At 45.2% G+C, this 12,725-nt stretch overlaps 5 protein-coding genes across 5 annotated transcripts; 2 read left to right on the plus strand and 3 right to left on the minus strand.

Annotated features, from left to right (window-relative positions):
* Positions 1 to 197: 197 nt before the first annotated feature.
* F5147DRAFT_652283 (uncharacterized protein) lies at positions 198 to 1,398 on the minus strand (the record flags this gene model as incomplete). Its single annotated transcript, XM_041433610.1, has 3 exons — positions 198 to 290; positions 582 to 612; positions 1,139 to 1,398. 3 exons carry the CDS (start codon positions 1,396 to 1,398, stop codon positions 198 to 200), a joined length of 384 nt encoding a protein of 127 aa, XP_041293637.1.
* Positions 1,399 to 1,844: 446 nt separating this feature from the next.
* On the plus strand, positions 1,845 to 2,261 carry F5147DRAFT_575747 (uncharacterized protein; the record flags this gene model as incomplete). The annotated part of the gene is made up of 2 exons (XM_041431291.1): positions 1,845 to 1,891; positions 1,949 to 2,261. Coding segments are annotated over 2 exons (360 nt in total), but the record flags the coding sequence as incomplete, so codon positions are not given.
* Positions 2,262 to 2,874: 613 nt separating this feature from the next.
* On the plus strand, positions 2,875 to 3,398 carry F5147DRAFT_652284 (uncharacterized protein; the record flags this gene model as incomplete). Its single annotated transcript, XM_041433611.1, has 2 exons — positions 2,875 to 3,269; positions 3,350 to 3,398. 2 exons carry the CDS (start codon positions 2,875 to 2,877, stop codon positions 3,396 to 3,398), a joined length of 444 nt encoding a protein of 147 aa, XP_041293639.1.
* Positions 3,399 to 11,338: 7,940 nt separating this feature from the next.
* On the minus strand, positions 11,339 to 12,111 carry F5147DRAFT_691931 (uncharacterized protein). The gene is made up of 4 exons (XM_041437169.1): positions 12,087 to 12,111; positions 11,901 to 12,028; positions 11,602 to 11,840; positions 11,339 to 11,545 (listed from the first exon to the last, which is right to left on the minus strand). Exons 1-4 carry the CDS (start codon positions 12,094 to 12,096, stop codon positions 11,416 to 11,418), a joined length of 507 nt encoding a protein of 168 aa, XP_041293640.1. The 5' UTR covers positions 12,097 to 12,111; the 3' UTR covers positions 11,339 to 11,415.
* On the minus strand, positions 12,007 to 12,725 carry F5147DRAFT_691945 (uncharacterized protein; the record flags this gene model as incomplete). Its single annotated transcript, XM_041437170.1, has 7 exons — positions 12,007 to 12,028; positions 12,087 to 12,146; positions 12,202 to 12,254; positions 12,308 to 12,312; positions 12,389 to 12,490; positions 12,553 to 12,591; positions 12,708 to 12,725. Coding segments are annotated over 5 exons (204 nt in total), but the record flags the coding sequence as incomplete, so codon positions are not given.

The following is a 12,725-nucleotide window of genomic DNA, read 5'->3' on the forward strand; positions in this document are numbered from 1 at the left end:
GTATAATTGTTGTTTGGCTTTATTTTTAATACAATTCTACTAGAAATTTTTATCTGAAGAAACGCGCACTACACCATACACCGTGACGTCCTAGCCTGAGTACATGTCTGGATATTATGGGAAATCATTACAGCTAGGTGAGTATATTGCGGTCATGAGGGATCTATCTTGATATATGAATACCATTAGTAATGTCTTCACAGGATGACTCGGAGCTTCGCTACTACGCCCAACGCCAGACACTCTTCCAGTGGAACAAATGTAGATCCAGATTTTTCCTCTTTTGCACTCTGCAAGATCGATTAAATATTGAATGATAATAATTTTTCCCATGTGCAAACATTCAAGATCTGGCAGGGAGTGTTGGAAAAGCAACTTGGCTGCCGCACCTTCATACCCACAATTTCATGAACATGAGTTCATTCAAATTGAATAACGAACCCTACGATTATATCCCTGAGGTCTGCTAGCCCTGTACGGTCCTATTCCATCATGGTGAAGGAATTTCAAGTTAAGAACCGAAGGATTGAAGATTCAGGGTCTTGCAACGTTGAACCATCCGATTATTGTCAGGGACTTACATTTCCGCTGTTCGAGGCTCGAGCTGAGGGTCTATTCGGTAGGCGACAATAAAATTTCGATTCAGTGGCCGGCTCGGACATCATATCAGAGAGCGCTGGGAAGCTCCAGGACACGCTCATTACAATTGAATTGGCACTGTGACATAACATAGGGCCTCGAGGTGCAGGCATGCATTATAATATGTAATCTTGCCAGTGATGCTATCGCCACCGTGAAGGTGAGTTTTAAATACTCCTCGCGACATTAAAATAATAGCTGCACTCGGACTGCCTTCAAGTGCTGCTGTTTTCGTTTGTGCTAAGTACATCGTTGGGACAGGTGTGGCACTTCAACATGCCTCCGATACGTAGTACATTTTCCTCCTTCTATCCAACTCGAAGTCATTATTGACGATCACAACTTGTGTAACTAGAAAGCAGCAGCAGCAACAACAACAGGCAAGAGTCTCGAAATTAGGATGTACGATCCCAAGAGTACTAAAATGCAATGCACTGCGAGGCAGAGTTACACAATGGCCGCTCAGGCTGCAGCAGATATTACACCATTCTGCTATTACCGGCCCCAGCCAGACTTGCTCCAGCAGCCATCCATCCATTCTCCATCAAACTTAGCACTTCCAACAATGGGTTCTCTGTCCAGTGTTGCCGTCACCACCGCCCCCTCCTCTTGCGCCCCTTCCGCTTGCTCCTTCTTGTCCTGCTCAGTCTCTTCCTCCTGCTCAGTCTCTTCCTCCTGCTCTGTCTCCTGCTCCATCTCCGTCTCCTCCTCTGCCATCAGCAGCTCCTCTAGTACCCACACCATCGCTATCTCCTGCATCAGCTACAGTAGCTGCAGTATTGCCAGATGTCACGATCACAGTGTCAAAGAACCCTGATCTGAACGAGGTTTTTGATGCCATATGGCAATATTGTATAGATCTTGATGATGAGGAGTAGTACTACTATACCAACAGTACAGTACTAGTGACTCGGGTTGCATTACGTTGATGTAGAGAGTTCCGCGATGTAGAGAGTTCCGTGATGTAGTAGAGAGTTCAGTGATGTTTCAGTCCGCCGCGTGAATATCAGTTAGGCTATTCTTGGAGCTTTAAAAACCCTTATTTGGCATTCCCAAATATGTCTGGATCCCCTATGCTCTATTCATGTCCACTAAAGTAATCACTTGCTTGCTTCACTGAGTATGTTACACGGCTGCAGCGCCACTGCATTCTTCTTCTTCTGTGACACTGGTCCGAGTCGTGGAGGTGGTGAGTCCTGGTTGCAACTCCTTTGTGGAGGAAGGATGATGAAGGCAAGATCGTTTGCAACGCGTAAGTTCTCATTTGTTGTTCCTTCTATATTCGTACCAATCTCTTATATACATACAGATGCGGCCTCTACTATAAGCTTCATGGCTCTGCTCATCCCATTAGTGTGAAATCTGATATTATTCGGAAGCACTCTCGACACAACGCTCGTGTGCAGCGCTCCTCCCTCACCGAGCCCCCAAGCGCATCTAACACGCCTGGCACTCCTTCCGTTATGGAGGAGACAGTTTCAGAACGGGTTCTGGTGCGACAAGCAGCAGGTACTTCTTCGTCTTCGCGGCGCAGCAGCATGGACTCGTCTGTCCACACAGTCGACAGCGGACACTGTTGTGCCACACCTGCCACTATACTACTACCCACCAACCCACCATGAGACCCGCACCTGCCATGGGGGTGTGGGTATACCTGCAGGGTGCGGGTGCGGGTGATGCTTGTGACACCCATGGGTACACCCGTGTCATTCCCTACCCATACCTGTGACCTGCACGGGTTACCCACACACATTGACAAACTAATGGGGATCATTGTCAGTTTCTTAATATCCAGTGCTTTGATTTGTCCTTGTGTTCCCAACAATCTCATCCCCTTCTACCTACTACCTAGTACATCTCTTAATGCTTGGCAGTCAGTCTTGATTTCCTGGAGTGATAGCAATTCCATCCGAACTTGAATTTCAAACACCGAATACTCTGATCGAAAATCTTCCCTAAAAGTCAAGCAGATGGATGAGTCATATTTGAATCTTTGCAACATGTTATCAGCTCCAATTTCAACACTGTCCCCGACTGTCTGTAATTTTGAGCATTCTCTTCATGAAGGCAGCCCAAACGTTATACCTCCAAAGCATGAGCATTTTTCGAATATAATATCTACTGGTCACGACCTCGAGAGACAAATATATATCGTACGAGATTTTCTTATTTTGTTATACGGCGCGAACACTGAGTTTTTGTGTAAGTTGTCTCTCGACGGAATAGACCTGAACAATGACGAACAAGACGAACTATTTACCATGTACAGCATTGACACGGTGCATACTAGCTACCTGGCTGCACAGAGCCGAGTTCAGTCAGTACACTCAATTCGTGGCGCTCCTGCAGCGCGCTGAAGATGCATGGGCACAGAAGATTCAACAGATAGGTTGTGTGGTCACGGAAGAGAAGTTGGGACGCGTGTCGCTGGATGAAATAGAGGGGCAAGTCGATGAGCAGGATGTACTGCTGGTGAATACCGTTCACACGGTGTTTGCAAACTACGCTGCAGCGCAATGTCGAGTCCGCCAGTACACCCACTTCCTGACGATCTTAAAGCGCGAGGAAGACGCATGGCTTCAAAGATTTCAGAAGGCATGTTCTGTGATGCTGGGTTATGAGCCTGCAAGGTATGACCAACCTATGAAGGGTGATTTAATGAAATCGTTGCGAGTCTGAAGTTGTGCCACTTCCCCATTTCCAATTGTAGTTTATCTCATTACTTCATCGTACTCATCCGGATATTCTCCATCCCATAGTCATAAATTACTATGTACAGGTTCGAATCAGTATGTGATCAGGGAAATGCACTACATTGACACAGGTCTTTCAAGCTGCATATCTAACAGTGATGTAAGGATGGAATGGAAGATGAGTCACAGCTTCAGTCACGGTCACGGTGAAAGTGAAATGCGCTCCTTGATGATCATATTCTCTCCACCATGGTGGTATCACAGGACGATATATGTTAATACGCTCCAGGTCAAAGTTTCAGATTCCATCCTCTGCTAGTAAATTGCTCAGTTGGTATTCAGGGTGCGTCTTCAATATGTCATAACCTTAACATAGACTTGGATGATCATGATAAGTTAACTAGCAGCAGGCTCATATTCTAGCTACGCAAGGCCCAGGATTGTTTAGATGAAAAAGTCAGTGACGATCACGGCCTTTCTGAGTCCATGAGGATCGTTGTTCTCTGTTTGCAATCATAAGCTCTTTCCTTGAAGTTGGCTCGCCCTCTTAGTAAATCATCAAATATCTTCTCAGACGATGGTTTTTCATCAAAGATATCACACTCCTTCAATTCTACGCATGAAAAATATTAGAGAAGAAGCTTACTAGCTCGGCTTCAAATCCGGCAGTCACAAATAGTGAGTTTCCTGCGGGCATTCTTTTCTTCTTCCTCGCAGATTTCATTCTTCCGAGTCCAGGCGTATGCTACTCCCCTTCAGAATCTTAGGCTCGATCACGCTGATGCAAAGAAACTCTCAGAGGGGACGGCATATGCTTGAGTCACATTCATAATTTCCAATCTCCACAACTCCACCATCTTTACCGACCATCACTCTATCGGTGAGCAATGTGCCTGCGGTTTTTTAATGATCTCAAGAGTCCGAGTCTAACCGTGTGCTCCCAGACAAACCTTTAGAGGTGTGTAAATTCAGATTGCACGTTCTGCAGTGTCTCATCCTTTCTAGGACCAACTTGAACATCCTAATAGTTTTTCGGTATTTTGCCCATATCAAATGGTGCACGCGACCGTAACTTCGCCTTCAGACCCTCATCAAAGCACCTCTACTTATCACCAAAGGATTCTCGCTCACTTAGTTAATGCATGTCAAGCACTCGGCAATGCAGTCAATACTTTCAAAGAACTTCTCCGTGGATTCGCGTCTTCAAGAGGACCAGGCCGCCGCACCCCTCAGTCACTGCCATGCTTATGGTCCAATCAGTTTGTGCCAAGACACGGCTTCTTCGTGAACCTGTGTTTCGGAGGTTTTCTAGGGAAGCCAGTACACAATACCTTTGGTGTTGCTTGGTTGTGAGCATTTTCCTTGCAGGCTCGGACATACTAGTCCCAAGCTGATTGTTTTTCCAACAGTTCGACACACTAATTTGAATGTTTAAGAGGTTGATGAATGTTGGAGCCGCAGAATTATTGGGTGTGGTTGTATCATCGAAATACTTGTAATTACAGCACAGTCCCTCCTGATATGATGTATGGATAGGAAATCGAAAGATATGATAACAACTGAATCAAGAATCAAGAATCAAGAATCAAGGTGAATAACTACTAGCTATGATATGGTGAAAACTTGAATACGGACTCGGACGGGCAGAGTCGGGGACTGACCGTTCACCGCCGCGCCGCATCCTTCCTCTTTGACGGTCTCTATCATCACCACGGCCGTGGTGGAATGCATCCATCTCGATCGTGTTGGGTTCTGTTATTCATCTTCGTCCTTTCCATGGTCACAGTGTCCTGCGGCGCATTGCGTTGCTCTTGGGAGAAGGACACCAATTTTTGCGGACTTAGCAGACATCGTTCTGCATGCAAGTATTACCAGAGGGCAAGTGTATTAGCCTCGCAGAAAAGGAGGGACCGCACAAATGAATCAAATAAAACATCGCAAAAAAAGTTGACATTACGGCTTAATGCAACCAAGGCTCAGGCTAATGCTGGTGCTGCTGTTCCCATACTAGTACGTCCGAGTCATCCATTCACTGAGTCCAAGTCGAGATTCAACTCTCACTTCGGACTTAGTTCTCCTAAGTTGACTTACTATAATTCACAGCTGCGACCGATGCTATTTACCAATCATTCGAAATCTGCAGCCAGCTGCGAACCTAGCGTGGCTGAGCCCAGTAACAACTCAAAGGTCAGTCACAATACCTCTCGTGCTACTACTACAGCAGTGTCTCAACCTCTGCATTCCAGGAAATGGATGTTGTAGATGTTGCAATGTCGATGGAGGATTATGATACTGCCGTGACTGAACACGATCTAGGTGCACATCTTCTGCAAAATCTTGTACCTGCAGCATACTAATGGTAACCTCACCCATCGATCATTAGCAGACCCAGATCAATGTCCTTCGCGAAGCACATCCAGGCCCCTCCCAAGAAGGTTTGCCGATATTCTACCTGCCGATGAAGACATCAATCCTTCAGATTCCGCTGGGAATGACCCGTCTCATGCGACCAAAACTCACAATCAACTGCAGCACAGAATCCGAAGAGTCTTATTGACTCTGCGTGATTCTCTCCAAACAATATTTAACGCCATTGGACTTTGCTGACAATATCCTAGGTGCCCCTCGTTCGAGCCCGATAAATACATCTCATCTACCCAGCTAGCCAATTCCTGTCCAACGACCGCCCACGCGGATGCGGATGGGTCTGATTCGGTCTCTGGACCGCCTTTTCCCTTCCCCAACATGACCATCTACCATCTGATGGCATGGATGAACTCCGGTAGTCATCAGAAATCGGAGGCTGAAGTGATGCGTCTTGTCAAAGACGTGATTCTGGTGAAGGACTTGGATTCAAGGGACTTGGATGGATTTTCGGTAAGGAGGAGTCTGCGCGCATTGGACAATAATGGAGGAAAGGGGCCTGTAATCTTCCCGGATGACTGGTTGGCAATGGATATCGCCCTTGATATCCCTTCTAAGTCAAAAGACGACCGGGGCAGATCAATTAACATTTCGAAGATCAATCGTTTCCCGCTTGCGCGCCTCTCGATGATAGGATTGTCACTCTGCAACAATGAAGCTCTATTTGGCTTCGTCTGCCACAGTTAAAGCCGTTCATAGGGAATCAAGTACATGATGATGATGCATGACATTGCTGACACGGTGAGCACTTATACCTCTTCACATACATAATGACATTACACAACCATGTTTTCTCTTAGTGTGCATTGAGGTGTTTAATAAAATTTCTGGCGCAGAGACTTCTGTCAGCGATGTGTTTTTCCAACACGGACGACAAGAGTGGCCCTAAAGTCTTCAAGTTCTCCTTCTACGTACTTTCCAGCAGGTTTAGATGAATGGGGATCCACGCACTCGTGCTTGTTCCTGCGTAGATGGAAGTTCCTACTTCTATCTCAAATTTTGTGTTCTTCGGGAATATGGATCGTGCCAATCCATTCAAGCTAGGATTCCCTCATGTGCAGAAGTCCGTTTTTTATTTATTTTTCTGCTCGCATCTCTGAATTATTCTTATAGCTTACAGATTCAAATTTTTATCACAGGTTTTTGCGAGTTTCACAGCGTTGTCAACGCTTTAAGCTCCCTCCATGCGGCTTCCTCATCCAGTTTTCTTCCGGCAATAATGCCAAACTGTACTACTTGGCAGAGAAGGAAGCAGAAGCACGCGGATGAAGCCCGAGCAGGGCAAGCCTGAGAGATAGCCATGCATACTATTCCTGGTCACGGTATGCTTTAGCCTCTGCAAATAAACTGTAATAATTACGAGGATATTTTATTAAAGGTCACGCCTTCTACGATCATTCCCGATTCTTTATGTAGCTGCCTGTGCAACTCACGCCCTATTTCACGCTGCGTGCATTCTGCATTTTACATCACTTTCTTCAGAACGTGGATGGTTTTGTCGATATCCAAATTTGACCTCAAACACCATCGCAGAGGCAACACTTAGTATCCAACACTCATACCTACCGCCATAGTAGTCACAGTTCCTCGCCCTGATGATCTTACAGTCCTTTCAAAATTTTCCCAAAGGCCCCCAACCATTAAAAGCACTATGAAACTAGAAGTTTTCACCAAACCACAGGCGACATGTATAGGTAATACAGGAACTTTGGGCCAGACAATACAGGAAAGTAGTTTATATTGATAAAACGATGAGCTCTTGAATGAGGTTGAAATTATGTCTATAGCTGATAGAAATTCAAATTTTGCTGTTTGTTGGCCTCTGAAAAACTCACCAGACCGAGGAAGAACGAGAACAGTCCACAAAGTCGAAAGGACTGCACTGAAATCCCATGTGTGTTGTGATGGTGTGGAGTCATGACTTTGTGGTCGACTTTGATGAGATCCTACACGGGTTGAACACTGCCAAAGCTACTTTGTACGACAAGGGCATAGATAACATGAAACAACATCTTGATCTAGGCAAAAATTGAGAACAGTCCACAACATCGAAAGGAGTGCGCCGAAATCCCATGCGTGTTGCGATGGTGCGGAGTCATGACTTTGTGGTCGACTTTGATGAGATCCTACACGTGTTGAACACTGCCAAAGCTACGTGTCACGAGAATGTCTTGAATGAGGTCACAATTCAAAAAATTAATAAGGCAAAACGACAATGCTGAAAATAATGGGCACCGGTATACTAACACCCCTTCTCTGCTACGATGGAGGAAAATTATAACATTGTTGTGGGTCGCTCATATTACCCTGAACGTACAGGCATTGATGGCTATATATTTACAACTAAAAGTTCTCGCAGAATATATGATATTATTTAGTAGAAGCAGAATTGTGTCCTTCTGTAGTTCCCATGGCTACATTATCAAGGAATCATCCATTCACTGATGTTGGTCCAGACTTATTTCAGAGATACCTGCATGAGTCATGAGTGAAATGTAACAGTTTAGGATCTGCATGAGTCCATTAGTAGGCAAGCACAGAAATGTAACACCTTTGATAGAGGACGAGAAAGCTAGTTGAGCCAAATGATTGGTAGGCAAGCTGCTAGCACAAAACTGTAGTAGATGATAAGAAAGCCGGCCAGCCCGGTGCACGAGAAGGACAGGCAAAAAACCCATCTGGAATCTCAAACTATATCTGCAGCTGCACAAAGCTGTAATAGTCAGGTGAGGCCAGGCTGGAAGATCACTAATTTGATGTATTCAAGACGGTAACGAGTCATGAAAATGAGTTCATTGTATGACGCGACGTTAAGAACTGACAAGTTGTGCACAGACGGATCCGGACAGACCCGCATGCAGCCGGACGGAGACTGCCGGAAATTCAGATTCCCAGACTTTCTGTTTTTTACAATGTCGATAGCAATGCCTCCCGCGCCTTCATCATCTTGTAATTTAAGTGAATATTTACTTACACCCGCCCAATCAAACCTGGGCCCACTCTCTGCCGTCATTAATCCTTGCGTAAACTGAGGCGATGGTGTCGTCTTCTGTGGCAGCTAATATCCCTGCCTCACTTTGCGTTCATCATTCACACATGCCTCGAGACTGAATCTACAGCCTCCATCAACACAAGGTAACCATCTTCCGTCAATGATTGCACACATTTTTTGTCCTTAGGTAATTGATAACTGATGCATTAGTGATACTTTGTCGGGTGCGCTTCACTCCTCGCTCAGCACAAATAGTCTGCATGCTGATCCGACACAGTATCAGCCGCCTGAGGTTTCACGACTTGCTGCCACTTCTTCTTTTGCTTTGCTCAGGTAGTGACATGTTAGAGCCGACGTGATCTGATCAAAGTATGTATGTCAAAATATCGTAGTCAGCGCCTTACTGATACTTTTCCAGGAGCATTTGATACTTTCCGCGTCCCGACTTGAAGCCCGCTTCCCATCTCTACTTCCCTCTCAGCATATTTCATTTCCTTGCCATGCGCATTCATTCTTGACAGAGGCATATACTCACCTCGTAAGTCTGTTCTAAATTGTCATGCTCAATATCGTCGAATCATGCTTGAATAGATGTTGATCAGCGATATCGTGCCAGTAGCACCCAACACAGAATGGACCTTGATCTGATGTGACGCCCAGTCACAACAATCCCTACCAATAGTTGCTGAGGACATTGACAGCCAACCTTCACCCTTCATGCACGACCCATTACTACTTCCCTCCTGCCCAGATGGATGATATCAGGGTGGGCATGCGTCTGGCTTGTTCCACTCTCATCTACGACCCTCAGTCATTCAGCATAAAGGGCTCGATTGACTCACGGACGCTATTGAAGATGGACAGCATGGAGAAGGGCCATCAGCGACGAATCCATTGAGAGACTATTTAATAGCTTCCTATGCACGCCCTGAGTCAACCATGTCAGTCCCGAGCAAGACTCTGTCGTATCGTGTCACTGAGAATTCACTGTAAAACTTGAATGAATAAAACAGAGCCAGCCGCAAAAACTTGATGTGGTAGCAAATCGGGATTTGACAGATACTCTCGACAGGTATGCCTGTCTGCTCTCTCCCTTCAAGTTTGTATATCTGATCGAAGCCTTATCTAGCATATCTGATCATCCCACTCTTCTGATTCATCATGCGTCCATTTAGTATGGAGCTAGACTTTGTTCGCCATCCAGCCATAATCGAACATCCGAGCGTCGTATCTGAGCCTTCCTGCCATCGATATATCTTGTGTCCCCATCCATCTATAGAATCATCGATTATAGTCACTCTCACTCTCCTTACGATCATCATGTGTTGATTTTGTTTTACATATCACCGGACAATGGTCATCCATAAGTTATCTTCTTTATTTGGTTGTTTCAACAACTCATGTGAGAGACATTAATTTACAGGTACCCTCTAATGTTCCTACTACAAGACATCTTCAAATATATACCCATCTCCCCGTTCTCCACCTCTGCATCCACTTCTGCATCCAGAATCATGATTGCCCTCTTTGACCACCGAAATCGGAATGACACTTCTTAAGGCCTGGTCAGCTGGTTGCTGTATTATGAGCACAATGTCAGTGTTCATTGCAATATTCTCGCACCCGCGTCTCTTATTCCTCCTTTATCTATTTGTTCAAACAGACGCTAGTTCGGGAGAAGGCGAGAGTCATTACGCTGCGGAGCCATTGTGCTATCAGCTATCTGAGCTCAGACACGCTACTTCAACTTTCCATTCCGCTTTCCATTCGTTCGGTCAAGACGACTGATAATGCCATGGTTCTGAAGAAATATTTTTCAACAGGCCATGGCATCACTAGTCATCTGGCCTCGCATAACCACTCTCGTTTCTCCATATGTTTCCTTGGACAGATGATTGCAAAGTATTTCGCAGGCTCGTAGACATTCTGGTCTATCGGTTGCCTAGGCTTAAACTCACATACTCGAGCTAGCAGATAATCACATGAAGTGATACATTGTGTTTTTGATCATCTATCATCTGCTGGCCCTAAGATCGGTGTTAATAATCAATATATGTATGTATCTCGTTATGGTGCTTTACTCGTGCTCAGCAGGATGGGTTCCAACAGATCTTGCAAGGACGCAAATTTGATGCACAATTTGCAGTCGCATGCGCGAAACACTGCAATGGCACGACTCCGGTATGAATGAATTGTGGTCGATACCTCATTGGTAGTTCGACAGGTATGTGACGCCTCTTGAATTGCAACTTTCCGAAGCCCATACTCTGCAATTCCCTGCTCCACACTCAGCACACATATTTTTTCCATACTTTGTAGCTTGCTATTTGATGCAAGTGTGGGTGGGTGGATCACCGACTTGCAGTAGTGATACAACGACGAATGCCTACATAAACTCTGTCTTAAATGTACTATAACCAAAATAAATACTACGACGGATCCTCGACCAAATATCTCCTCCATGCAGAACACTCGACAACCATTTCCTACACAGTACTGCTAGTTGGTACATGCACACGCTCCTGGAAGACAATCGAATTCATGCTAGTTTCTGTGTCGGATGCGGCCACGAGTTTAGCATGATATTGTCGAACACTAAGGATGAGGCATGGTCCCAGCACAAACATCTGCACGGACAATAAAATTTCCATAGCACCACTGAGTATCTCAGTTGCTACAAAATTCCAATTCTACAGAAATGATGAGCAGTGGGTACATGGAGATGTCAGTGACATGGTGGCGCACCTGGACTTCTGGAGAGATATTAACAAGCTGGAGGCAAGAGACACCGGCAAAGCTAGCACATGCGGAACTTGAGCGGAAAATGATAAGCACATTCGCATACAAGCTCACCTTGCAAAATAAAGCACGTGAGATTCCATCAGCACTCTGAAACAGTCTCTGATTGTCGATCCCGTCAATGGGCCGAGTCGTCGCAGGTCACGGAAGTGCTTCACAGCGATCCAGACTGAAAGACACAGTGCGATGACCTCCCAAACAGTGTTGAGCATCCAGACTATTGATATAAAAAATTGGTTAGTAACCCTCTCAGATTCCTCATCGCACATATGAAACCCAGAGACTATTAGTTCCTTTGGTATTTGTCCAATGAGTTACGTTCTTCAATTCAAAAAGTAGGGCTTACCCCATACCTCATACTTGAGTACTATTATCGTGATTACTCCGCAGGCGATGTTTACAGCTAGGAAGATAATAACAAGGAAGATAAGCATCCGCCTAGATTTCTGATACATGGCATGCAACCGAGCAATCATGATGACTTGGATCATATTTCAGTTGAGTCAATATCACTAAGGTATCGCAGCTGAGTAACTCACCGCCCAACATGGCAGTTACGACCACATTTGTCCCATTTGTTGCATAGATTGTGATATTGCCTGAAACAGCTGATTAGCGGTCACCCTCATATTAGGATCAAACGCTCCAACTCACACCTATTGAGTGATTATGTGGAGCCAAGTCCAATGGTCAAATCGCACTCACTCCTACAAATGAATGTATTCATTGGATAGGAATGAAATGATTGCAGAATACTCACTGCATCTGTCAACGGGAACAACGTAATGTTGTCTGTGTGCTGCCGGTCAGAAGAATCGAACACAGTGAATATGAGACATACGCAGAATGCTAGCACTGATAATGAGAGATGGACCATCAGTACAACAACAACTTTTTGGCCTCGATTAACATACACAGAATATGGTATTCCAACATAGCATATCTAGAACATTTTGGAGTCAGCACAACCACTGATCATGCTATGGTATAACGCGAGGTACGAACGACTAAGTACAGCATGGTCATGAGAGACCAGCGTTGCATCTGTCACAAATTCATCGATGTTCCTCTGATATGGGACTTTGTGACTCACCCAAATGAGGTCAATCTATGACGTCATTGTTAGCAAGTTGGCTGCTCCAACAATAGCACCAACCTACCTCTTGTGCGAGTGTTAA

Source organism: Suillus discolor (genome assembly GCF_016758755.1).
Source record: "Suillus discolor strain FC423 chromosome Unknown F5147scaffold_23, whole genome shotgun sequence".
Taxonomy (NCBI): domain Eukaryota; kingdom Fungi; phylum Basidiomycota; class Agaricomycetes; order Boletales; family Suillaceae; genus Suillus; species Suillus discolor.

What these genes read in the sequence shown, in the direction of transcription:
- F5147DRAFT_691931 (XM_041437169.1), bottom strand. An exon ending in TAATAGTACTCAAGTATGAG is followed by an intron (nt 11,841 to 11,900) that starts GTATGGGGTAAG and finishes CAAATACCAAAG; the next exon opens with GAACTAATAGTCTCTGGGTT. An exon ending in CACGTGCTTTATTTTGCAAG is followed by an intron (nt 11,546 to 11,601) that starts GTGAGCTTGTAT and finishes CGCATGTGCTAG; the next exon opens with CTTTGCCGGTGTCTCTTGCC.